At 44.2% G+C, this 27,375-nt stretch overlaps 1 protein-coding gene across 6 annotated transcripts in view; it reads left to right on the top strand.

Annotated features, from left to right (window-relative positions):
- Positions 1-9,673: 9,673 nt before the first annotated feature.
- The window catches only part of XYLB (xylulokinase), a 140,771-nt gene continuing 123,069 nt past the window's right edge, over positions 9,674-27,375 (top strand). The window contains exons 1-8 of one of the 6 annotated variants that reach the window (XM_039527266.1): positions 9,674-9,880; positions 12,987-13,069; positions 16,467-16,536; positions 17,944-18,024; positions 19,511-19,597; positions 22,359-22,487; positions 24,347-24,412; positions 26,639-26,711. In XM_039527266.1, the coding sequence (XP_039383200.1) occupies positions 9,827-9,880; positions 12,987-13,069; positions 16,467-16,536; positions 17,944-18,024; positions 19,511-19,597; positions 22,359-22,487; positions 24,347-24,412; positions 26,639-26,711 (643 nt within the window). In that variant the 5' untranslated portion in view covers positions 9,674-9,826. Of the gene's footprint in view, positions 9,881-9,905; positions 10,035-10,149; positions 10,322-12,986; positions 13,070-16,466; positions 16,537-17,943; positions 18,025-19,510; positions 19,598-22,358; positions 22,488-24,346; positions 24,413-26,638; positions 26,712-27,375 lie in introns of those variants that run through there. The other 5 variants (XM_039527262.1, XM_039527267.1, XM_039527268.1 and 2 more) reach the window with 5 other exon arrangements.

The following is a 27,375-nucleotide window of genomic DNA, read 5'->3' as shown; positions in this document are numbered from 1 at the left end:
GCAAGTAGTTTTCATTTCTATGCCTGTTATTGCTACTCACCCATCATGCTACACTAGATAGTTTCCATAAACATTTTCCATCCTACCAATGGAAGCAGTGATAGGAATGCCAGTGCAGAGCAGGTCTAATGCTCAGACCTAGATGACATAAGGGTTAAAATTCTGCCAGCCAATAGCAGTCTGTGTTCACTAGCACTTCCACCATTTTTATCACCTGTCATAGGAAATCTTATGCAAAAAATTCCAGTGTAGGGAAAGTCCATATGAACCTGGGCAAGCCATGTAAATTATCTGCCTCAGTTTCCCCATCTGCAAAATAGTGAAGATAATAACATACTGCTCAGAGATGCTGAGTTTAATGTATTGTTTGTAAAACGCTTTGAGATCCTTGCATGAAATGTGCTATGGAAGTGAAAAGTTGTGCTATTATCCACATCAGATGGTTGTTTGAATAAGAATGAGTTTATCTTTGATAGCTTTTAATCAATACAAATACATTTATCTTCAAGTGGAGTTTGATAAAATTCAAGTGGAGCGTGAGAGATATGGTTATTCCATTGTTAACAATAGTTAAGCGTCTATTTTTATCTAGGTCACAGCATTATGTTGCTGAGCTGTTTTCCTCTGAGCATAAGGACACAAATTATGTCAGTTTTCACTACAAGGACAAAGGTGTCAAATGTAGAAAGCAGCCTTAAAAAAATTTAATGTCTGAAACCAGTTAGGGCACCCTTCTTCCAAGATCTTGTTAAATGCCAAGGTGTTGATAATGGGTAAAGTCAATATGGAGAGAGAAAGTGCCTGTGGAGGTGTTTCAAAAAAACTCTTAAAGGGGTTGGAAAAATTCACCAGTCTCAAATGCTCATCCGTCCTTTCCCTTTTGCACAGAAACCTCATGAGGAATTTGCACAGGACTTCATATAAAAGTGTTGGAATTTATAAAATCAAGGGTTAAAAAAAGAAGTTCATGGAGTCCTGGTCTATGTCCAGGCCTCTTAACTGCTACAGTAATACACATAATAATAATAAATAATAATTTATAAAAAAAAATCAACAGCAATTCTTGTATCATTTCTGCTACCATTGACCCTTTTGCCCATGGATTAAACTAATATGGTTAAAATGAGAAAAAAGTGATGTTTTGACAAAAAGCTAAATGGTTACTTAGTTGCACGCTCTTAATTATATAGCCATCTGTGTGTATTTCAATGTGTTAATTGGTTAAACCCCTATTTTTTTTTTAATAAAAAAGATAGGGAATATAACACACTAGGGTCCCAATTCAACTTCCACTGAAGTCAATAGAAAATTTCTCATTGGCTTAAATGGGAGTTGGGTGAGACACTCTGGGATTGTTTCTGTGTTTGCATATGCTAACTTTACACTCTTTTTGTTCCATTGACTTCAGTTGGGTTACTCAACAACAGTGTGGTCATCAGCACTAGTTTGGCAGCTTTTTGATACGGACATATTATGAGGATGAAAAACCAATGGACTAAGAAGTATATTTACCATGGACTGCTATTACAAGGCCAGCAATTAAAGTGTCACAAAAAGCTTTGGTGGTGTAAAAATATCATCAATGATTGACACACACTGAATATCTGGCCAGACCACCCTTAATGACCTAGCTAGACATTGATCATGGTGGTGCTCAATCTGCAAGGATGATATGTCTCTTTGGGATTTGCCATGATGATTATAATGATGATTGATGAAAGGTGCACATATATTTAAATGTAGTCCCATTTTTATTTATTTTTTATTTTTTTTAAAGGCAATTCTGCAGCTCTTCCTTAATATATGTTACTATGGTACTTTGGACAATGGTTCACATATCAGTGTTTGGTTAAACATTAACTGTTACACTAGACAGAAAGTGAATAACCTTCATAGACTCATTTTTTTTTTTAATTTCCAGTAGGTAGATCTTCTGCTTAAATTGAGATTTTTAAATGACATAATATTAGTATTGTGTTATTCAGAGCATAACATTGTAAACATCTCCCACTTAATTAGCAGTGCTGCACATGACTGCTGGCCATTTGGCAAGTAGCAAAGAATTTATCTGATCCAGCTAAGTACATTTAGTACCTTTTTGCAAAGAACAATTAAAAGACCCATTACATTTTTTCTTTGGAAATGGATAACTATACTAACTTTCAGACTCTCAATAAGGGCTCAATTCTGTGAGGTTCTGAATGCCCTCATCTGCCATTAAGCCAAATCCTCAGCTAGTGTAAAAGCTGAAGTCAATGTAGCTACACTGATTTACACTGACACAGCAAGGCTGAAGTCAATGCAGCTACACTGATTTACACCAGTGGAGGATCATTCTAACCCATTTATTCTCCAGTGGATGGTGGGGGTGTTCAGCACATCACTGGAGACTGCAAACACCCTGCAGGATTAAGCCCTAAAATAGTGAAAGTTGTATGCCCATTAGTGGCAGCATACAATGCTTACTATATGGTGAAAAAGGCAGAGGTGACAGCACACAAGCAGCACCATATCTTGGCTAATTAATTGTGAGTGGCATTGGTGATAGCTTCAAAGCAGGACAGATTATCTGGGAGACGGAAGCATTACTGAAATGGAAGATGACAAAAATACATGCAAAAGTGTTACAGAAAATAGAGCCATGATACAACTCACTTTTCCATGGGGAGGTGAAGTTGTTAAGTATGGATCTTAAAAACAAATCATGATTATATCTGTGGGAAAAAAAGCAACTGCAATCATTTTTTGGCTGGTTTAGGATGCTCTGATGATACAGAAGTATGTTTGCAGTGTTGTTGTAACCATGTAGGACCAACCTCTGTTAGTGAAAGAGACAAGCTCTGTGTAAGCCAACAGAAGGTGGTCCAATAAAATATATTGCCTCACCCACCTTGTCTCTCTAATACAGAAGCACAGCATTTGAGCTTTGACCACTGATACTTCTTTTTTAAAAAGGAATTTGTCTGATTCCCTTTTCACTTGACCCATATAAATCAGAGGTAACTTTTACAAAGTCAGTGAAGTTGCTGCTTTGGGGTAAAACTGGTGTGAAATCAGAATTGGATCTTCAGAGTCTGAAGTGAGGCAGAGAACCAAATAAGAGCCAATCCTATTTCTGAGATACTGGAGATTGCAAGTAGGAAATGTGCAATATAATCTGAGTTAGCATGTTTAGGCTGACTAGTTTGCACTCAAATAGTGGATGAATCTTTTCATCAGTAGATCTCAAAGTCCTTTAAAAGAAGGATGTTTACTGATGGGGAAAATAATTAATTTATCATTTCTAAATCATCCCGGACAGATGGAAGTCAAGTGTAACTGTGAATATTTTCACTGATGACAACTCCACCACTTTCCATGCTTGCTTGCTCCATTACTTAACTACCTTTATAGTATCAAATTCAGGCATTGCCATGGTTTATGAGGGTGCCAGCATAACCCCTAGCAAAAGCCCTGCAAAAAGAAAAGCAGCAAAGAGTGGCACCTTATAGATTAACAGACGTATCGGAGCATGAGCTTTCGTGGGTGAATACCCACTTCATCGGATGCATGCATTCACCCATGAAAGCTCATGCTCCAATATGTCTGTTAGTCTATAAGGTGCCACAGGACTCTTTGCTGCTTTTACAGATCCAGACTAACACGGCTACTCCTCTGATACAAAAAGAAAACTTTGCCAAGGGAATGCACTGACAGCTAGTGTACTCCAACAGTGGGACGTTGCTTTCTGGAAAGCATTTGTGTCCAGGATGGCTGGGAGATGTACTAATTCAGCAAAGCCCTTGACCTTTGGTAGCCTTCTCTGGTGAAGCTTCAGTGGAGCCCTAGATATAAACTAAAGGCTTCACCACCCAAGAGCAGCAGCAGTAACATTGTGAACTCTCCTTTAGGGCAAATTCCCCTCTCACTCAACCGGGCTTGGTAGAACAAGGCTGCATGAATCTTCTGTTTCAGTACTGGTGAATCTGGTCCATATAACCGTTAATACTCCCTACAGCAGCTTCATTCCATTACCTTTTATCCTGACCTTTTTGTCAAAAGAATGTAAGCAGGGTCTGAATGAGCTCTCCCCTGACATCTAGTAATGAGCTGGAGGAGAAGACTTCAGGAACCGACCCCATTTGCATAAGACATGTCTAGTTGCACAACATGATGGAGCTGCTTTGCCCAAATGATCACTTTTGACTGGTGTTGGATTGCAAGTCACTGTTATTGGGGGGCAGGGGTAATAAAGTGTTGTTACCCTTGTGTGAATAATGAGCAGCAGAATGGTGTTTGTCATGCCATGACTGAGGGACTCACCCTCAACTGAATTGCACTCCCTAGGCTGAGGGCAGGAGTGCCAAAGGCCAAGGGAGATGAGAGAGGGTTGGGATAGGTGTTTTTACCTGGTGATGTGGGCTCTGCCTAAGGGTCCTAGACATCATTTGATCCTCCCCCTCTCCAGTGTGTAATGAAAGAGCTTATTAAGACTCAATTGAGAGTGGTTTGGTGCTGATCAATAGAGCTAAAATCACTGACAACTAAGTCTAAGCATTAGACCTGCTATGGGACAGTATCTCTGATTAAAGACACCGCTCAGCCTGTGCTAGCTGTGAGGCTCCTCCACTAACAGCTGTGTTAAGTGGTGGGACCTCAAGACATCCTTGAGCAGACAGCAGTGGAGTGGTGAGTGGATGGCATGGTACAAGAGATTTTTCAACTGCTCTGGTCTGTGCAAGGAATAAGAGTGCTTCACTGCCACCACTAGCTGAACCAGGGAGAGATTGAAATTAAACTTGTTTAAAATAATAAAAAAATAGAGTGGTGACAGTGAATCATAGTGTTAGGGTATACTTAGATATTGATAGTATATAATTATAGGGGTTTAATAATTAATATAGATGATTTTAGATGCTTATGGCTACCAATAACAAGATGGTGGTGGCAAACAGAGTCAGAGAAATCCAAAATGGAGGTCTGGGAGAGATTTGGCCAATACTAAGCAAGCAGGCTGAGGTGACATGAGGTCATTCCAAAACCCTGAAGGGAGGTGTCAGTGAAGCATAACAGAGGTTAAGGGGAGAGGGATAGCTCAATGGTTTGAGCATGGGTCTGCTAAACCCAGGGTTGTAAGTTCAATCCTTGAGGGGGCAAAAATTAGTACTTGGTCCTGCTAGTGAAGGCAGGGGACTAGACACAATGACCCTTCAAGGTCCCTTCCAGTTCTAGGAGATAGGATATCTCCATTAATTTATTTATTTTTATTTAGGTGTTCAATCAGGCTCCTAAGTAGGGTGACCAGACAGCAAATGTGAAAAACCAGGATGGGGGTGGGGGGTAACAGGAGCCTATATAAGAAAAAGACCCAAAAATCAGGACTGTCCCTATAAAATCAGAACATCTGGTCACCCTACTCCTAAGGCACAGGTCTTCAATCAGATCCAGCTTTGATCGACAGAGGGCTTAAACCTGATTGGTGGGAATGCTCAGGATTGTAAAACTAATCAATCAGAATATGCCAAAATCTGTATATAAGGCAGAGAGCTGACCGGCTTTAGTCCAGTGGTGGGCAGCCTGCAGACTATGGGCTGCATGCAGCCCGTCAAGGTAATCTGCTGGTGGGCTGCAAGATAGTGTTTACATTGACCGTCTGCAGGCAGAGCTGCCCGCAGCTCCCAGTGGCCGTGGTTCACCATTCCCGGCCAATGGTAGCTGAGGGAAGCGGTGCAGGCCGCAGAGACGTGCTGGCCACTGTTTCCCGCAGCTCCCATTGGCTGGGAACAGTGAACTGCGGCCACTAAGAGCTGTGGCGGTTGTGCTTGTGGACTGTCAATGTAAACACTGTCTCGTGGCCTGCCAGTGGATTAGCAGACACAGGTTGCCCACCACCACTTTAGTCAGTCCTGGTGTGAGTGAAAAATGCTGGAGTGAGAGGGAGCAGAAGCAGGAGAGAAGAAAACATCTAAAAGCGCAAAATCACTAAAGAAGAAAGGAACAGAACAATGGGCCGCAGAATATAAACAAAACAGAAGGATCTTTTCAGAGGAAAAGAAGACTATGGGAAAAGTAAGCACAGTGATTTTGATAATGAATTGAATGAATGGGTGTGTTTGAGATAATAAAGTTGGATGTCTGTGTATGTTTGTTGTTATGTTTTTAAATGTTTCAAATAAGTAACTTGTTGCCAGCATTCTGTGTGTGACTGGCCACTGCATATAGAATGTAACCACTGAAAATATATATGTAACCACTGAAAATAATATCATAATGTTAAATACTTTAACATGTATCTGCCAGTAGTTTGTTATCTTATAATATGTGTCTTATAAACTGTAAGAACTTATTTTTTGTTCTAAATATATACTTTAGAATAGATTTACTGTATTAGGACATGTGTTAAATAAAAGTTATTTTTGTTTTCAAAGAATTGCTGCCTGTCAGTCCTTTGAGCGGAGGGCTGTATCCATGTCCTCCCAGGGGTAAACATAATTAATCTGTTCTGGGGAGTTTTCCACAGGTTGGAGGGAAACTCCTTTGTAAAATCCTGCCAATTCCTCTAGGGCGGGCCACCCGCTTTCATCTACCAAAACCAGACAAATTACTGATATAGGCAGGCTGTTGTGGGGGGAACCTTGAGTCTGATTTTAGGGGTAACAGGCAGGGCAGCAAACGGAGCAAACAAAGCAAGCTGCCAAATGGCTGGTGGAGTGAGCAGCCGGATAGAGGAGCAGCAAGGTGCCCTACATCATTCCCCCAGGGCCGCCCAGAGGGGGGGGGCAAGTGGGGCAATTTGCCCCAGGCCCCGGGCCCAGCAGGGGCCCCCACGAGAGTTTTTTGGGGCCCCTGGAGCGGGGTCCTTCACTCGCTCTGGGGGCCCCAGAAAATTCTCGCGGGGCCCAGGCCCCCAGAGTTTCTTCGCTCCCAATCTTCGCTGGCAGGGGGGTCCTTCCTCTCCGGGATAGAAGGACCCCCCCGCCGCCGAATTACAGCCGAAGCGGGACCCACCACTGGAGTGCAGCCGGGTTTTTGGTAGTAATTCGGCGGCGGGGAGGTCCTTCCATTCTGGGACCTGCTGCCGAAGTGCCCCGAGGACCCGCGGTGGGGGCTGCACTTCGGCGGCGGGTCCCGCTTTGGTGGTAATTCAGCGGAGGGGGGTCCCCGCCGTGGGTCTTTGGGGCACTTTGGCGGCGGGTCCCGGAATGGAAGGATCCCCCGCCACCGACTTACCGCCGAAGCGGGGCCCCCTGCTGCCGAAGACCCCAGGCCCCCGGAATCCTCTGGGCTGCCCTGCATTCCCCCCCCCCCCACTGCCAGTGAACTCACATGACTCTATCTCTGAACTCTTGGTCTTCATTGACCAAGGACAACAATTATGAGTGGGGTGATGTGGAGGGAGAGAGGGCAGGGGTGCCATTTGCGGGGGGCTGGAGTCCCCCCTGAATTTCATACAGGAGAAGTGCGAGCTCCCACGTGCCACCTGGAGCTCTTAAGAGCAAGGCATTAGTGTGAAATGTAAGTTCTGCAGAGGATGTGTGTCCCAGGGGCAGGGAGTCAGTATTTTGTTTACAAACAGAGGCAGGGTGATTAAGATAAGAAAGGGTTGGTGATTAAGTTAAGGATCTGAAAGTCTAGCCTCTAAAACGGGAATTCCTGGGGCAGAGTTTAGGAGGAGGGATTGTTTTAGAGATAGCACAGGGGACTCAGGAAAAAATACAGCCAAGCCCTCAGAGCCAAGGTTACATTCAGAAGAGGGGGAGACTTGGGGGTGTAGGTGAAAAGAAGGGGCCAAAACCAAAGGAAGGGATAGCAGTGGTATAGAAATGTTCCCACTCTCTACCTGTGGTACTTACCAGGCTGTAGTATCTGAGCACCTCACAGGGTCTAACCTATTTTTCTTCACAGCCCCTCTGAAGTAAAGCAGGGCTGTTATCCCCGTTTCTACAGATGGGGCACTGACGGACTAAAGGCCAGATTTTCAAAGGTATTTAGGCACCTAGTGGGATTTTCAAAAGTGCCTCAAAGGTTAGGTGCTTTGTAAACCCCACTAGATACCTAAGGCAGCCCCCTCATCCATGGGCGGCAGGTATGTAGAAATTTTGTTGGCGCCCAGAACCCGCCCCTGCCCAAACTCCGCCCCTGCCAAACTCTGCCCCCCCACCTGCCCAAGGCTCTGGGAGGGAGTTTGGGTGGGGGAGGAAGTCTGGGGTGCAGGGTGCAGGTGCTGGGAGTTTGGGGATGGGAGGTGGTGTGGAGGGAGGGGGTGCAGGCTCTGGGAGGGAGTTTGGGGGAGGGAGTGGGTGCAGGGGTAGGGCTGAGTTTGGGGTGGGGCTGGGGATGAGGGGTTTGGGGTGTGGGAGGGGCTCAGGGTGAGGGTAGGGGTGTAGGCGGTGAGGGCTCTGTCTGGGGCTGGGGAGGAGAGGTTTGGGGTGTGAGAGGGGGCTCAGGGCTATGGCAGAGGGTTGGGGTGTGGGGTGAGGGCTGTGTCGGTGGGGCTTGGGATGAGGGGTTCATGATGCAGGAGGGGGCTCAGGGTTGGGGCAGATGGTTAGGGTGCAGGGGAATGAGGGCTCTGTCTGGGTTTGCGTGTGAGAGGGGCTCAGGGCTAAGGCAGAGGGTTGGAGTGCAGGGCTCTGGAGGGCTCTGGCTGCACCCCAGCCCTGCCCCACCCCAGAGCCCATACCCCATATGGGCTCTGGGGTGGGGCAGGGCTGGGGATGAGTTTGGGGTGCAGGCAGGCTGCTCCGGGACAGGGGCCAGAGAGGAGGACGATATGGCAGTTGATATGGGGGGGACTAGGACCCTGCAGCAGCAGTTGCTGCAGGGAGGCAGCATGGAGCTGCACGGAAGAGGCAGGGATGCTCTGCTCCCTCCGGGGCCCAGGAACATGCATGGGGCAGGGGACACTCAGGGAAGGTGCGGGGGGTGGTGGCAGGTGGGGAGACCTGTTCCCAAACATTGGTGGAGCTGGGCCTCTGGGCTCTGAATATTGCTGGTGCCCAGGCACCACATGGGTATATAACTCGCCGCCCATGCCCCCATCAGTGTCACATGCTGAGGGTGCATTAGTGCAGCCCCCCACAGTGTCACACGCTGAGGGGGTCATTAAGGCAAGTCCCCCCCATCAATGTCACATGCTGAGGGGCTGTTAGGGCAGTTCCCCCCATCAGTGTCACACATGCTGAGGGTCCATGAGGGCAGTCCCCCCCCCCAGTGTCACACACTAAGGGGTCACTGAGGCAGGTTCTCCCCCCCCATCAGTGCCAAATGCTGAGGGGTCGTTAGGGCAGGTCCGTCCCCCCCGGCAGTGTCACACGCTGAGGGGTCATTGAGGCAGGTTCCCCCCCGCAGTGTCACACGCTGAGGGGTCATTGAGGCAGGTTCCCCCCGCAGTGTCACACGCTGAGGGGTCATTGAGGCAGGTTCCCCCCCCCCAGTGCCAAATGTGGAAGGGTCATTGAGGCAGGTTCCCCCCCTCCCGCAGTGTCACACGCTGAGGGGTCATTGAGAGGGGTCGTTAGGCAGGTCCGTCCCCGCAGTGTCACACGCTGAGGGGTCATTGAGGCAGGTTTCCCCACCCCAGTGCCAAATGCTGAGGGGTCGTTAGGGCAGGTCCCTCCCCGGATCAGTGTCACAGGCTGAGCGGCCGTTAGGACGGTTCCGCCCCGCGCCTGTTAGGGGCCGGGCTCTGCGTGGGGTGTCAGGGCAGTTCCCCCGCTGAGGGGCCGGGCCGGGCCGGGCCGAGGGAGGTTGGCTGCCGGTTCGCGCGGCCTCTTCGCCTGGCGGCGGGACAGCCCGCGCGCAGCTAGGGGCCGCCCTCCAGCGCGCAGCCCGCTGCTGCAGCACCATGGCCGCCTCCGCAGCGCCCTGCTACTTGGGATGGGACTTCAGCACCCAGCAGGTACACGGGCGGTTGGCGGCTCCGCTCCCCCGGGGGGAGCAGCCAGGCCCGAGCCCCGGCGGCTGAACAGGGAGGAGCTACCGCCTGTGCACAACCCACTTCGGTAGTGAGAGGAAGAGGCCGAGCCCAGCCCCCGGTTTCCGCCCCCTTCCCAGTGAGCGCACAGAGTAGCCGCTCGGGAGGCCGCCCGGGCGGGTGGCAGAGCCTGGAGTAGTCCCCAGTCAGTGTAATCCCCCCCCCCCCGGCCCTCTGCGTGTGGGGAAGGGGGTTAGTCCGGGAGCAGGGCCCGTCTATGAGCCGTAGGGGGGTCTCTGGCACCGCATGGGGATTCAGCCGCAACAGTCTGACTAACGTGGTCGCCCGCAGGGCTAGGAGGTGGCGAGTGGAAAAAAGCCCCCGCTGCTGTAGTAGTAGTAGGATAAGAGACGTGGGTGGAGGCAGGTGAGGAGGGGGTGACACAGACCGCGTGCCTGGGCGAAGTGCAGAGTTCATAGCTGAACTGCTGCAAGGTTTGGGGGTGTTTGGAGCCAGGATTTTGATTTGGGGGTTGGGGGTGAGGCAGGCCCAAAGTTTGGCTTGGTGTCCACGTTTTTTGCAATGCTGTTGGTAGATGACGTTGGCTCTTGTATCCAATGCTTCCAGGCTAGGCGCCTATGAAACCCGGCGCTTCAGTGGTTGTCTCATCTGTATTTTCCTTGCTTTGTTGTTAGCAATATATTTTTGATAATAAGCAAAATATTGTCACCAATATGTAGTAACAGTAACTAAATAGAAACTGCTGATCTCTGCTGCAAGACAGTAGAAATTCTGACTGGGTTCTTGGCTCACTGGGTTCTTGGAATTACAAATCAAAGGTCAATAGTACTAATGTCCAAAATTGGCCCACTGATTTTACATTATCCTGCCCACCTTCAAACTGAAGAGAGGGAAATAAAGGGAAGACGGGGTAGAAACTACTAGTTAAATTTCTGTCTGGTCACAGGTGTTTTATGTCTCCTGTGCTTTATTTAATATGTGCAGCAACATGCATACACACTTGAAAGTTATGCACTTCTGTAGGCTGAGCTCATTGCATACACTAGAGGCTCCTTGTATTCCTCCATTCTCTCTGTCCCCCAAACTCTCCGTGTGTCACCTTTCTATGCCCTTCTATTACTCCCACCACTTCCTCCCTCATGACAGAGGTTGTGTCCCCCTCAGGTCCCCCTCCATCATGGTAGTGGTGCCTTGTGTTCCCCCCATTACCTGTTTCTCTTATTTCTGTTAGAATCCAGGCTACAAATAGTTTCCCCATGCAGAAAATTAAGTTTCTGCCTTTGATATGTGGAGGCAGCAGTAGGTGATAGCAGAGAACTTTCTCTTCCTTAGCACTAAGCAGTCTGGGGAGCCCGCATGCCATCCTCAGTGGCAAACCCTCCTCCACAACCAAGCTCCCGTGGATACTTTGGGGGCTGGAGTCAGAGGCCACCAGAGTGAACCCCAAAGATGATGTGCTGGAGGAGGAAATGGAGGAGGAGAAGGATGGGGGACAGGTGACAGAGATCCAATAGTGTGGCAAGCCAGGACTTCTTTTTGACTCCTGAGCAGTCTAGCCACTCTCAGCACTCCAGCTGTGGTGGGTGAGTCTGATGCAGGGGAGGGTACCTCTGGTAAGTACTCATTTTGCTTCAATATTGCATGGACACACATCTTCCTGTACTACTTTTTTAATCAAGCTGGAAGAGGTAGTGAAATAACCAATACAGGTACAGTTGCTATCTGCTTCTCACTCCTCTGTACAGCTAGGCAGAGGGGGCCCTGCAGAATGGTTTGTTTATGCACACCGGGATGTCCCATGAATCCTCCACAAAGATCTCTAGGAAACTTTCCTGGAGGTAATCTGCAATCTTTGGCAATGGTATCTTGGGAGGGCTGCCTTGTGGAGCTTGGTTGTGGAGGAGGGTTTGCCACTGTGGATGGCATTCAGTTCCTTGTAGAAGTGGCATGTCTGCAGCTTCGCACCAGAACGACTATTTGCCTCCCTTGCCTTCTGGTATGCCTGCTTCAGCTCTTTGGCACTGCTGCATATTCTTATTGTAGCTCTTCTCCTTCATGCCTCGAGCGATCTGGCATAGATGTCAAAGTTCCTGTAGTTGGAGCAGAGCTGTAACTGCACAGCCTCCTCTCCCCACAGACCTTGGAGATCCACCACCTCCAGCATACTCCAGGTAGAAGCATGTTTGCTGCATGGAGTCAGCACAGTCCACTGGGCAGTAGCTATGTTAGCTCTCCACCCTGAGTAAACAGGAAGAGCAATTTCAAAACTTCCCAAGGCTTTAAAAGTGGAGCGGTGCATAGCTGTATATCTGGCTGCAGGGCAGCAGAGTTCAAAACAGTGTCCTGAGTGGTCATGGTGGGCATTGTGGGACACCTCCTGGAGGCCACTTAAGTTGACATAAGCAACACAGTGTCTGCACTGACAATGCATCACCCTAACTATGTTAACCTAAGCACTATGCCTCTTGCTGGGGTGGTTTTATTAGGTCGCCCTACCCGGGGAGTTGCAGTGGTGGGAGGAGCATTGTAGTGTGTACACCTCCATTGCCTTACATTGACTTAACTTTGTAGTGCAGACAAGGCCTTACATTTTTGTTTTTAAGTGAAATCTGAGATTCTGGAGAGCAAGATAGCACTTCAAAGGAGTGCTGATATGGTGCATGGACACACACTGGCTGTTTCTGAACCTTGCTGGTATTATACAAATGACAATTGTCCAGAAAAAAATTCTTCCCATCATTGAGTGGAAAGCTCTTTCTTATGCATGTGGGGCCTAAGCTGTTCACTTCTGCATAATTTAAGCTGTCATTTAAAAAAAGTTTCTCATTTATACAGTTGCTAAGATAAACTTCCAAATGTGAACCAGATATTACTGATGCAGCAGTGCCTTCCTGATTCTTAGGCTATCCAGCTGCAGTGCCTCGCTAGTGCTTATAGTAATTTTGTGTGCCCAACTTGAGACACCTTGAAGGGCTTGGTTTTCAGAAATTGCTGAGAACCCATTCTTTACAAACCATCCTCCTTTTGAAAATGTAGGCCTACATTTTTGTGCACTTTTGATTTCTTTCAGCTTAAAGTTATTGCCATTGATGAGCAGCTGAGAGTCATCTATGAGGATAACATTCATTTTGACAAAGACCTTCCGGAATTTGGGTATGTTTTTGAATTTTATTCAGTTAGTGGAGGGGTCGGCAACCTTTCAGAAGTGGTGTGCCGAGTCTTCATTTATTCACTCTAATTTAAGGTTTTGCGTGCCAGTAATACATTTTAGCATTTTTAGAAGCTCTCTTTCTAGAAGTCTATAATATATAACTAAACTATTGTTAAGTATCAGAGAGGTAGCCATGTTAGTCTGGTTCTGGGCATTCACCCACGAAAGCTCATGCTGCTAAACTATTGTTGTATATCAAGCAAATATGGTTTTTAAAATGTTTAAGAAGCTTAATTTAAAATTAAATTAAAATGCAGAGCCCCCCCCCCCCCCGGACCAGTGGGCAGGACCTGGGCACTGTGAGTGCCACTGAAAATCAGCTTGTGTGCTGCCTTCGGCACGTGTGCCATAGGTTGCCTACCCCTGAGTTAGTGTGATGTTCAGTCCAATGTGGTGTACCTTTGAAGGGCCTTCACCCCAGTTACACCCCATGTATCTACTGAGTGTGGAGGCATGAACAGAATTTCTAGCTTGTCTCAGTGTGTGATATTTGGCAACACTGCAAAGGTGATGTAAACTCTTGTAATGTTTAGTGCTTTTCTTAAAGCCTCAGCTTCTGGAATCCTCTGATTGCAGGAGAATCTCAGCTTTCATTTAAAAAAGAAAGGTTTTAGCTTTCATGGTTGTGGCAAAAAACTTGAAAACATGAAGTGAGTGCATTCTAAAAGACCAGAAACCAAAAAGCAAATACCAAGTACCCCCTAATTTATCATTTTTTAAAAAGCTCCTGATTTTTAAGTCAATCTCATGAGTTTTTTGGGGATGGCTCATGATTTTTGAAAATTGAGAGTTGGAAATATTGCCTTTGTGTTTGGAAAGGGGATGCTATGCCAACACCAAATAAGGTTTGGAAGGGACCTTTGGGAATATGCTGAAGCCAGATCCATTGACCAAAAATGCTCTCAGGGGATGTAGAAGGGCAGTGTGTTTTACTCCAATCTGTGGCCTGGAGTGTATACATTCTATCCTGCAAGTTGCAGATTTTTTGCACAAAACCTGCTTGATCAAATTTTATATGACAAGAAGTGGATTTCACCCAGGCTGTGATGTGAAACCATTGATAGTAAACATTAGGAAGTTTCGAAGGTGTTATGACTGACAGACTAAGTTTAATTGGTGCATCAAAAACTCCATGTCTGTTATTTAAGAACGGGATTTAGGTGCTGGATTAGCTGTTTGCATATGCACTTAATCAATTTATATGAGTAAGCTTAATAATCACAAACAACTGCAGTAGGTGTACAGTGTGGCAGACTGACAATATCCTATAATATCTTGAATGAATTCTATTGAATTAAGTTAAACCTTATTGAGTTAATGTTAATAGCTTTGGGGTACATTGTATTAGAATGCAAATTTTTATGTACTATCGTGAGATTGTATGGGACTTCTTTATCAGGAAGACAAGATTAATGCAATATCTGGAGGATATTAGGAACTTCAGAAAGTCTTTTTGGAACAAAACATGTGGATTCCCTAGGAAATTGCTTGGGGAGATGGGAATGCAAATTCACCCTCTAAAGCCAACCTTTTGAAGATATGCCCTGGAGGGAGAGACCCATTGTGTACTAATTACCTGCTTCTGGAAACTCCAGTTCAGAGACCCCTGAACTAAAAGGGAGCTGAACATTGTATGAGTGTGCTTGTTCTCAGCTGAAGCTATGATGAACTTGTAACCAAAAGGACTCTCTTAGGGTGGGTGGGGGTGTTGAAGGACTTATCCTGCCAGAACCCATGTTAGAGTTGGGATGTACTCTGGTAGGCTAATTAGCATGTGTGTAGATAAATAATAATAATAGGAGATATACCTATCTACTAGAACTGGAAGGGACCTTGAAAGGTCATTGAGTCCAGCCCCCTGCCTTCACTAGCAGGACCAAGTGCTGATTTTTGCCCCAGATCCTTAAGAGGCCCCTTCAAAGACTGAACTTACGACCTTGGGTTTAGCAGGCCAGTGCTCAAACCACTGAGCTATCCCTTCTCCCAAGTCTTTTATTGTTTTTAATGTTTTCTCTGTAATGCTTTGTACCTTAAGAATAAAGTAGGCCTGCTTAGAAAACTGTGTGTGGCACCTATATCTATAGCAATCACTAAAGAGAAAGCAAGCAGGTTTGTTTAGGCAGAATATTTAGGCTGGGAAATATGCAGTGAAGGCAGGGAACTGTAGGTCAGAAGGGAGAGAGATGGATGTCTCCATCCAAGAGAGGCAACAACTAGGGAGCTGGAAGCCTGAGAGTTGGTGCCTTCACTGAACCACCAAGGGGAGATACAGGTGCAGTTGCCCTGAACTCTGACATAAAGTATCATGCACATGCACATTTTGCACACTAAGGCTTTGGCTACACTTGCACTTCAAAGCACTGCCGCGGCAGCGCTTTGAAGCGCTAAGTGTAGTCAAAGCGCCAGCGCTGGGAGAGAGCTCTCCCAGCGCTGTCTGTACTCCACCTCCCTGTGGGGAATAACGTACAGCACTGGGAGCCGCGCTCCCAGCGCTGGGGCTTTGACCACACTGGCGCTTTGCAGCGCCACAATTTGCAGCGCTGGAGAGGGTGTGTTTTCACACCCTGCTGCAGCGCTGCAAATTTGCAAGTGTAGCCAAGGCCTAAGGTTTTGTCTACACTACATCATTTACAGTGGTGCAGCTGCACCGATGCAGCTATGCCACTGTAGTGCTTCTGTGAAAACACTCTAAGCTTACAGGAGAGAGCTCTCCCATCGGTTTAATAACTCCTGCTCCACAAGAGGCGGTAGTTATGTCAGTGGGAGAAGCTCTCCCACCAATATAGCACTGTCTACACTGGCACTTAGGTCAGTATAACTTTTGTTGCTCAGGGGTGTGGATTATTCACACCCCTGAGCAATGTAAGATGTATTGAAGTAATTTGTAGTATAGACAAGGGCTCACTTTGGATAGTCTTTGTGTGGGTATTTGGCTTTTAGTGTCAAATTGCCTTGTAGGACACCAGCATGAATATAAAAGACCAAGAGTTTACTGCTGCATGAGATCTGTGCAGGTGGACCCTTCCACCTATGCAGAGCCTCAGTGACTTCAGAGTACTGGGCAAATGTAGGAGTCTACCCTCTTTGATCTCACTGCAGGAACAGGGACTTTTTTATTTTTTTTCCCTGTGACTAGTCAAAATATCAAAATGTTAGTTCCAGAGAGCAGGCTGAGTGTTCTAACTTTGTTTTTATCCTTGCTGTGTACTAAATAGTACCGTGTGCTCTTTGATCATAAATGATCATGTGAAAAAACTGCTTGGAGGGGGAAAAATGACCAAATGTGAAAAAAAGACAGGTCCTCCTCCCACCTCAAGAGAAAATATCGTCTTTCTGCAGGACTCATTGCGGTGTCCATGTCCACAGTGATAAGCTGACAGTGACTTCACCTGTGTTAATGTGGGTCAAGGTAAGAACATGTTTTAATTTTGGTTGCCTGAGTATATTTGTGTTATTATATGATTCATCTTCTTAACTCGGGATTATAATTATGAGCAGCAATTAAGATTTCCATTCAAGCTAAGGTGTTTCATTTGCTTGTTTTCTATTTCTTTTGCATGCAGATCTATCTCTTTGAAATGGAAATTTTCACATCATGAACAAGTGAAGCTGGAGTTCTTAAATTGTTATGCTTTTGTTTCTTCACTCTCCATTGTTTTTATTACTAGATGCATGAAAAATAGTTCTTTCATAACTGATTTTGAACCCATTTCAGCCCAGCTGAATATTGCAGAATATTGCATCTGCTGGATAGAATTTGGCCCATGTTCCTTCTCTTTTTAATTAGGAAAACATTCGTTGTTTGCTGTCTTTGTTTCATATGGAAAAGGAGCCAATTTGGCTTTGCTTTGTTTACTTTTTTGTTTGTGCAACATCAGAGTTAATTTCATCCTCTGAGAATAAGATTTATTAGCCAGTTTTTGTTTCCCTCGTCTGGCTGGTTCTGCAGCAGCCGATCATAAAACTTTGTAGTGCAGGCCCTTTATGATAATGGTAGAAAATATTTAGCTTAAAATACTGATGATTTCCTTTTGTATTCTAAAAACATATTCACGATCCAGAGAAAATTACTCATGTAGGTCCAGATTCTGTACCGCGTATTCACATTGAGTAGAATCTTACTATGTAAGTAGTCCTAGTAAGGCATCTTGTCTAGTGAAGTCGTGAGTAAAAGTGGCAAAATCCAGGTCACAGCAATGATTGTGTAAAGGTAGATTAATTTTTGGTCCTAAATTACTTCAGAGTGTCCTTTGAAAAATCTCATGGCAAGAGCAAAAATTTTAGACTTGAGTGTCTAAAGGTTAAGCATTTAAATCCATATTTAGCCATCTGAATAAATCATCTGAATTTCAGAGGTGCTGAATGACCATAGCTCCCATTGAAATCAGTGGGAGTTGAGGATGCTCAGCATCTTCCAAGATTGGACCTTGCCCCACAAAGAATTCCAGGGGTTTTCCAAATGTAAGAACAAAATAAATTGTTCCATTTTGCACCTGTCAGCCTCAAGAATGTCTCTTTAATATATTGGAACCCGAGGAAGACCAAAAAAAGAGCCGAGATCTAATGATTTGTCCTTTGTGATTCAACCTGTTTGAAGAATTTTTTTCTGTAGTTCCCTTTTTTCAAATGGGCTCCTGCTTAATAAAGTAATTTATTCAATTTCTCAACAAATCCCTAGTCATTAGCTAATTTTTCATTATCTATTACTGAACCCTTATCAGTGATGACAGATACTTACAATTTAATTCTGAGGACTGTGAGTATGCATAATTTGGTAGCTCATTACAATCACTCTTGATTCTGTTTGGTCTTTTAGGCTCTGGATATGATCTTGGAGAAGATGAAGTCTTCTGGCTTTAACTTCTCTCATGTGAGAGCTTTTTCTGGGGCTGGACAGGTTAGTTTTTAAAGGGAAAAATCAATCATATTGTATGTCCTCAACAGAGTATTAAGGAATAATGATACTTATTATTTAGTAGTATTACAATAGCATCTAAAAGCCTCAATTAAGATCAAAGTTTCATTGTACCAGACACCGTACAAATACATAATAAGAGACAGATTCTGCCTGAAGAACTTAAAAGCTAATTTAATACAAGATGCAACTGGTATACAACTGGAAGAAGAGAATAGGACAGAGAGGACAAGGATAACAGTATGGTTACATAGACTAGCTGTGTGTACAACTCGATGGTTTCATGTTTAAATTCTTCACACTTACGGGGCTCTATTAAGGTTTTGCAAACTTGAGCCATGCTTGGAGATGGAGGCAGAGTTTGAGCAGCTATGTCTGCAAGATTATTTCACAGGAACGTAAAGAGAGGGGAATGAACGTAGTAAAGAGCTGAACATGCAAAATCTATTCAAGGTGTAGCAAGCATCCCTCTCATCAGAGCTCTTCTTTTGCTGGTTAGTGCACCAGGCATCCTCAGGAATAATGGAAACCAAATGATGGCTGCCTTGTGTGTAAATGTTGCCTCTCGCTTAGGCACTTGTGTAGGGCTTCTCTAGTTTAGCCTATATTGCATAGTGCCTTTCTTCTGAAGATGTCAAAGCACTTAGACATTCATTCAACAATTAAGCCTCACACCATGCCTGTGAGGTAAGCAAGTCTTAGACCCATTTTGCAGTTGTGTAAAGTGAAGTGCAGAGAGATTAAGGCAGGCATTATCAAAAGTGTCCAATAACTTTTGGTGTCTCCGTTGTCAGTTGCTCAAGCTTCAAACTCCTAGGACTGGTTAATCAGAGGTGCTGAACTCTTGCCATTTCATTGACTTCAGTTAAAGATTTGGATGCTCAGAGAATCAGGGGCTGTATGTTTCAAGTTGAATACCCCAAATTAGTGGTGCCTAAGGGACTTGCTCTGGGTTACACAGTGAATTAGAGGCAGACAAAGTACCTTGAATATGATTAAAGAACCCAGGCATTCTGATTCCCACTTCCCTGCTTTAATCAGTAGACAAAGAGTCTAACCCTGTGTGTCGGGCCCAAAATGAGAGAAAGTCACTCAGTGGAGCCCTGACTGCACTATATAGATGCCGTTCTATGGTATAATTCTTGGGTAAGGCAATAGCTGCAATGAGCAATATTATAGTAGTGCCCACTAAATGCTGCTTTAGTTAATAGTCTACATTTTTTGCCAGATAAATTCCCGTATTTGAGGATTTGGTACATACATTGCTAATTCTTGAACTGTAATTAAATGATCTAATTGGCCTGGATGTCTCCAAAAAAGGTGAACTGTTTAATGAATTAATTAATCAATAAATCTGTGTCCCACTTTGGACATGGTTCTCCTCCATTTAATGTTTGAAATCCAGATCGGAATATGTATTTGACATCCTGGGGGCAATCTTTAATTTAAAAATTTATATCCTCTACAGCAACATGGAAGCGTGTATTGGAAAGAAGGAGCCAGCCAAATTTTAAATAATTTATCACCTGATCTTCCTTTACATCAATTACTAAAGGTAATATGTGCAATGAAGAGCTTTGAAGGGAGAGTGAGCATACACACTCCTTTTTCTGACGCTGAATAGTTGCTTTTTCCTTCCAAAATATTCCCTTTGCCTATCTTTGTTAGAAGCCACTGCAGTATACATTTTTTTCCCTTTATCCCAGGGAGTTCAGTATTTCATCTTCCCCCGGCATGACAGCATGTGATTTTGTTAAAACATGCAGCACCCAGTGAGCACCACAATGTGCGACAAATGGTCTGTTTATTGTTTTATAAAGCTTAATATTTTTTAAACATCTTTGCCATTATGGATAATATGTTTAGATCTGATTTCCCAGTCAACTCACAAAATTTTATTAGCAAGAAAACTTATGTGAAACAGGATAGACTTATCTCTGAAGGTTCAAACTATCGTCCTAGGAGTTCCTGTGCACAGGGTGACTGCTTGGGGTTGTTTTGTGGTTTGTGGACATAGATTTGAAAAGCCTTCTCCTTTAAAGATATAAGCAAAGTAGAGGTCTGTTTGTCTATTGAAGTCCTCTACGTTCAAGTTGCATCTTGAAACCAGCCTTTCCCACCTTGAGATCAGAAAGAACTTTTAAACATTTGAAAAAGACATCTGTACAACTGGTCTATTCAAATCTTAAATCTGTATATCCGGATTCCCAAATGAAAATATTGTCTGCAATGAACTTGTGAAGAACTTCTGGGGACTGGGTTAAAATACTGCATAGTGGTGTTCTGAGTGTCACGTGAAGAATTCCCAAAAGACCATACCTAGTCATTGGAGACAACAATGTCAGTACAACCCCAATAAGAACAACAGTAGTTATCCATAGGGATAAATCCTGAAAACTGGAACAAAAGGACTATGCTGTGAGAGAACTGTGCTGAAGTAAAGCAGAGCTCAGGAATGGAATCCTTAGCCCCAGCATCTGCTTCAGGGCTTGGTAACCTGCATAGCTGGCCCATGGCTAGCTACCGCAAGATACATAAAAGAGTGGTAGCTACAGCTTGCTTCTTCTCTCCAACGTGAGGTTTGGCCTGGGGTTTTCACACTGTTTGCAAATCCACTGGCTGTCTCTCCAACATGCTGACTTATATGGATTGTACATGAGTGTAGAGTCTGACAGTGAGAGATCTCCAGTGCAACAATGTGTTATTTCCATGCGCATGTTCTTGGTGTCCTCTAACATGCTCTAAGCCTCTAACTGCCAGATGCTAGTACTGGATGACAGCCTCAGCGGATGGATCATTTGATAATTTCCCTGATCTGTACATTCCCTTTGAAGCATCTGGCATTGGCCACAGGATACTGGGCTAGAATTCTTGGTAGTCCATCGATCCAATGTTGACAAATCTGAGCAAATCATCTATTGTTGGTCTCATGGTGTGCCCTCTGATGGCTATACAAGCCAATTCTAGAGGTGCACATTTGGCTGCAGATGGTGCATGGGAAGTTCGCAGTCAGTGGGTTGTGTGCTGCTGGTGCTCTGTGACGTCGTTCGCGTGCCTCTTGTAGACGCCGGCAGCGGTCTTCCTCAAAGGCGATGCAGGTATTTCTGACTGTTGCACGCCACTGTGTTCTGTCGCTGGCAGCGTCCTCAAGGTCCCTGGGTTTGATATGCTATACTGCAGATTGGCTTTGATGGTGTCCTTGTTACGTTTTCGTGGACGACCTATATGCCGGATGCCCTGGGAGAGCTCACAATACAGAAGCTGGCGGGGGATTCTGTTGGCATCCATGTGGCTGACATGACTGGCCCAACGTAGCTGTGACTTCATGATCATCATTTCGATGCTTGTCATCTGGGCTTTCTTGAGGACCTCAAGATTGGGCCCTTTGTCTTACCAGTGGATTTTCATGATGTTGCGGAGGCAGCACATGTGGAATGCTTCGAGCTGCTTGATGTGACGCCTATATAGTGTCCATGTTTCACACCCATACAAAAGAGATGAAAGAACAGCAGCTCTGTACACAAGCAGTTTTGTTGACATCCGGATGTTGTGGTGGTTTAAAACTTTGACACGCAGGTAGCCAAGTGCCTGGCTTGCTTTGGATATTCGTGTGTTGATCTCATTATCCAGTGATCCATCACTGGATATGACACTACCCAGGTATTTAAAGTTCTCCAATATTTTAAGCTAAGTGCCATCAATGGAGATACTTGGGACAGAAACATTTGATCCAGGTACAGGTTGATGGAGAACTTCTGTCTTTCCGAGGCTGATAGTTAGTCCGAAGAGTTGCGAGGCCTCGTCAAACTTGTTGACAATGTGCTGAAGATCATTTTCAGTTGAGCCATGAGGGCACAGTCGTCGGCAAAGAGTGCCTCAAGAAGGAGTTTCTGCACTGTCTTAGTCTTTGCATTCAGGCGACAGAGGTCAAAAAGGGAACCATCGTGCCGGTATTTCAAATATGTACCTCGATCCAGATCTTTCATTGCATGGTTGAGGACGCATGCAGAGAACAGGTTAAATAAGACAGGAGCGTGAACACATCCTTGTTTCACGCCGTTGGTGATGTTGAAGGGGGCAGATGTGGCTCCATCAGACAATACTTCGCCTGTCATGCTGTCATGAAAAAGGCGTATAATCTGGACAAATCATGAAAAAGGCGTAGAATTACACTTGGTGTAACCCACTAAGTCTGTTCTTATGTTCTATTGTATTTGGGCCTAATACAGGCAGAAATACCTTTTCAGGATTTGGTCATTAGTGTGAAAGTCCCTCCTGGAGTGATAATCTTTATGATGATTTATATTTTTCCCCAGGCTTGTTTTTCTGTCAGTGACAGCCCTGTCTGGATGGATTCGAGTACTACTACCCAGTGCTTATCTCTTGAGAAAGCTGTTGGAGGGGCACAGCACCTAGCTAATATCACTGGTTCACGAGCATGCGAGGTGAGAACTGAAGGAAGAAAGAATGAAAGTTCTTATAGAGTCACTGGTACCTCATTGCGAACTTAGAAAATAATTCTGTCCAAAGCCACTAAGTGTGATATCAGTATGGGGCTGAAACTTATGAAAAGGTAAATTTAGTCTGAATATTGACAAAAACTGTCTGGCAGTGAAATGTATGGGGCTTTGGAATAGCCTCACAAAGGAACGGGTGATGTTCTATTGCTTGGGAGTTGTAAAATTAGACTAGTCAAACCACTACAAAATGCACTGTATGAAGCAAACTTGCATTGGCAGAAAGAGTGACTGGATGAATTATTACTGTAAGTTACTTCTGTAATTCTGTGGGTCAGATCCTCAGCTGGTGGAGCTATACTAATTTTCACAAGCTGAGGACTGTCTCTGAGTTTAAATGAGGAAAAAGATGCTGGAGCAGATTAATTTCAATTTTTGCTTTCATGCAGATGCCCACAGTAATAAAATATATTACAGAGTATTTCTAAATTTAATTTTAGTTAAATTAATAAACGTCTCTAAACAAGACATCCAGAGCCCAGCAACACCACTATCCAATCCTACCCAACACCCATCTCTTCATAGGTAAGGGAATAAAAATGGACCTTTCAGGGCTTCATGGAGGCTAACAAACTCAGACTTTTTGTGGACCTGGGGCATAAGTGAGTTCCAAAGGTCCACGACCATAACAGAGAATGCCCCATCACCCCACCCTTTTTATTGCAATGGGGCTTCAGATCAGGCACCTCCTCCTAGCACAGTTGTGACAATATGTCATGGAGTGAGAGGAGTCTTTTAGACCAGTTGTGTGCAAACTTTTCCAGTTGTGCCCCCCATTACCATTCACGGAATTTATGTCTCCCCCATTCATCACTTGTAATCCGAAGTAATCCCTTACTTCTGTGCTGCTGCTGGCAGCATCGCTGCCTTCAGAGCTGGGCGGCTGGAGAGTTGTGGCTGCTGGCTGGGGCATTCATGTTGTTTGTGGTGTGGGAGGACTATTTTTTTTTATTCCTGGTCCTGTCCCGCCCCCAATACCCACTCTGTTTTTATCCCATTCCTGCTAGTTTGGCAGTGGGTCCTCTGGGACTTGCAGGATTCTAGCTTCTTCGCGCCCCCCCAGAGAACCTCTTGCGCGCCCCCCCCCAGTTTGTGCACCACTGTTTTAGACAAGTATCATATGTAAATAGCACCTGGTTGTCAGTTTGTTAGTGATGGTAAATTTACCAAAATATGCTCCTATCCATATGCATAGCTCTTTTTGATTCATTGTTGTGCAGAGTGTATGCTCATTTGAGTTGAAATGAAACTTTAAACAGTGCAAAAATGTTTGTTTTTAACTTATAACAGGCAATGAATTAACTTAAAACAAGTTCAGTATCTTAAGCATTTTTCTTTTATATGATTTAATACATATATGAGAAATAATTATTCCTTAGCCATTAGTTATTTCTGGCTTGAAACACCCTGTCCCCCATTTACTCCACCCATACAGAGTTGTATAAGTTGGGAACCTTTTAAGGCTTTGGAGGCCAATGTTTGCATTTTATTGGGTTCCTCTGTATGTAATCAGTATGATTCATTCCATTGAATTGTCATTTCTGAAACATAAATTATGGATAGTAATGCTTTTTCACAGCCTTTTTCCAAAAGGTGAGCAAAATTCTCATAATGAGACTATGCATTATAGCCTGTTTAGTGCAGATTGCCTGCTGTGCACTGACTTTCATCATGCATCAGGCAAATTAAATATCCAGAGTGCAATGTACTGAACTCATTACACAGAGTTAATGATTATTGACTCCATTTAGTGTTTGTATTCCTAAGCATTTGCATTTCTTTCTCAGCGTTTTACAGGAAACCAGATAGCAAAGATTTACAGCCAGAATCCTGAGGTCTACGCACAAACTGAGGTTGGCTCAACTTCAATCCACTTACTGGAAATCACAGTTGAAAATCTTTTTAATTTTTTTAAGGAAATATAAAAAAGTTTTTGCTAAAAAGAAGTACATTTTGTTTATTGAATTAGTTTTCATAATGCAAAATAGCTAATGCTTTTATAAAGTGTGTCTGTTTTTTTTAATTGTCAGTTATTTGGCAGATGAAAATCAAATATCAGATCCTTTTAGAATGATGCATTTAACATTGTGACTACTTCTGGGTCACAACATTTTGAATTGAAGTTTTTAAAAAGTAGGCCTTAATTTTGCCTGCACAAAATTGTATTTGCACCAGTTTGTGCGGGTATTACCACATTTGCTCACACAAACAAGTGATTATGCACAGTTGATACACCCACAGAACAGCTATTTGCATGCATCAGTGCAATGTTTGCTGATGCAAAAAAGATGCCAGGCAGTGTTACCCAGGAAAAACTGGAGATTGAGTTGAGCCCTTTTTAACAAATTGGCCCTCGAAAGTTATTTTGATCTCTAGAATTATAAAATAAATTACAGCAAAGAGGCCTGTGGCACCTTATAGACTAACAGACGTATTGGAGCATGAGCTTTCGTGGGTGAATACCCACTTCGTCAAATGCTTTTACAGATCCAGACTAACACAGCTACCCCTCTGAAAATAAATTACGCATTTCAAACAAAAGTTTCCTTTTTTATTGACATTTCAGAACTCAACAATCACAATATTATTTTAACTGCTCAAGGCTGAAAATCTGATGTTCTGCCTCAAGCAGTGATTGATACTCCATGCTTCAGAGCAAGGTGATAAACCCCTGTAATGCATGTAGGCAGTGCTGTACATGAGGGAAGGTCATACACCCTGAAGCATGAGATCTGTCTGAGACTCCTGATTTGGCATTTATTACTGCACTTGATAAAATTTCCAGGGCTTTTAAAATCCATTACCAATATGGACCAGTTGACTTCCTTCAGCAGTAAGTCTCACAGGTTCACTATATGCTTTATAAAGAAATATTTTCTTTAATATTGTTCTGTCTGTATTTGCATGAATGTCATTATGACACCGCTTATTCTAGTGTGGGATGGAGTGGAATGGATGGAAGACAGGCTATATATTCTGGTCACAAATTTAAGACCAAATACAGAAGTGAATTAAACTGGGATCTTTGCGATCTGAGCCCTTGATCAGAGTGGATCTAGAGGCTGAGGACTAGATTGTAACTTTGGCTTCCCCAGTTGTTCTGAAAGGAATGTGGTAGTGCCGTATTACAACTGGAGCCCCCAGGAGGAATTCTGTCTTGGTAAGAATGCTGCTTGAGGATCCTCAGGCAGCACACACTAGCTTGGCAGCTCACTACTTTATAGAGGATGCAGTGCGGTCCCTCCACTATGCCAGCCTGTTTTGCGGGCTGATTTAGAGAGTTGAGCTAGAACCAACCTTTAACCCAACACTCCTCATTCTCTTTCAGGCAGTTAGCATCCATTGGAGCACTAGGAAGGGCAGGGCCTGGCCTGTGTTCCTCAGCCATGTTAGATGCGTCCCTGGGTAGAGCCTCAAAAAGAGAGAGAGGGTCATGAAAGCCTACCATCCTTATGATTCCATCTACAATCTATCTCTGAGCAGTTATTTTGTGGCATAGTAGCAGGTAGCGTTGCCATGCATAGCTGATGGCTGTCAGAGGGCTAACTGCAGGGGTGGTCTATGTTGCCTGACTTAAGAAGAAGTTGATGGACTCAGGAAGACAAGAGTCCATGTAGGGGTGATGGAAGAGTTTATTGGAAGAGGCAGCAGAAGTTTGTAAGATCTATTCCTTGTTTAACTTTGGTTTCCCTTTGGATTCACTGATGGATGGTGTCGGTATGGTTTCTGTGCTGTCATCCATGCTTTGATTTTTCTGCCTCCCTGTTTTTTTGTATGCAGATTTCATGCATAATGTGCAGTAATTCATGCTAAGGCAGAATACGCTAATATATTGTGTATATTTTATATGTTTCAGAGCTAAAAGCTTTTATTATAAGGTTCCTTTTTATATGGATGCCTTCTATAAGCCCAGGCAGGAAAATTTTCCTGGATAATCCTTGTAGTACTTCTTTTTCTGGCAGACAGTACCCATTGCTGAGATTTTATTAATATTTTGTTTCTTTCATTTTCTCAAGCTGCAGTTGCTTTGGCATGAATGTTCACGGGAGTTACTGTCTCATGTTATCTTTTTGTTTCAGAGAATCTCTGTGGTTAGTAGCTTTGCAGCATCCCTTTTTCTAAGTGCTTATGCACCCATCGATTATTGTGATGGTAAGTGTTGAGTCTCTTCTTTTTTTGGTGCGGACAGTCTAGCATGGGAGTTCCCTTTGTCTCCCCATCATGAGTAGAAGAGAGGCAAGATGTTTCCCACATGTTCAAATCTTACTGCTCTGATGATGAGCGTATTTGAACTTGTGGCTCTGCCCTGAATTAATTATTCCCATTTTAGTGTTCATCTTAATTCTGTCAGCCCTTTGTCCACACGTGCATGCGTGCATGCACATGCACGCAAACACGCACGCGCGCACACACAAAAACTCACACTCACTCTCTCTTTCTAACCTCTACTTTCTTACAGAATCCCTCAAAGGTTTTTGCAAAAATGGATTTGTGCATTTTGTTTTTCTGCTTTATGATGTATAAAGGATGTCTGAAATGTCTGTCAAAGTTATAATTTTGCTTTTTGTTGCCTTAGACTTGACATTCCTGATATTTCTATTCTTCTGTCATTTGGACTGGGTCTCATAATATGTATATGAGCTTTCTCATCTTAATTGGTGGACAAATTTATAACAAAAACATCCTTTCTCTAAAATGTTTAATAGCTGATGTTGTTAAATTGGTGTTAAGTAAAGCAAACAAATAAAAGGGTTTTAAACGATCTAAGTAAAAAATCCCTTGCCTTTTCAATTGCTTGATGTCATCACTTTCTTGT

This window comes from Mauremys reevesii, linkage group 2, assembly GCF_016161935.1.
Source record: "Mauremys reevesii isolate NIE-2019 linkage group 2, ASM1616193v1, whole genome shotgun sequence".
NCBI classification, from domain to species: domain Eukaryota; kingdom Metazoa; phylum Chordata; order Testudines; family Geoemydidae; genus Mauremys; species Mauremys reevesii.
Note: the sequence above shows the minus strand (reverse complement) of the source record. Positions and strands in the feature narration are given on the sequence as shown.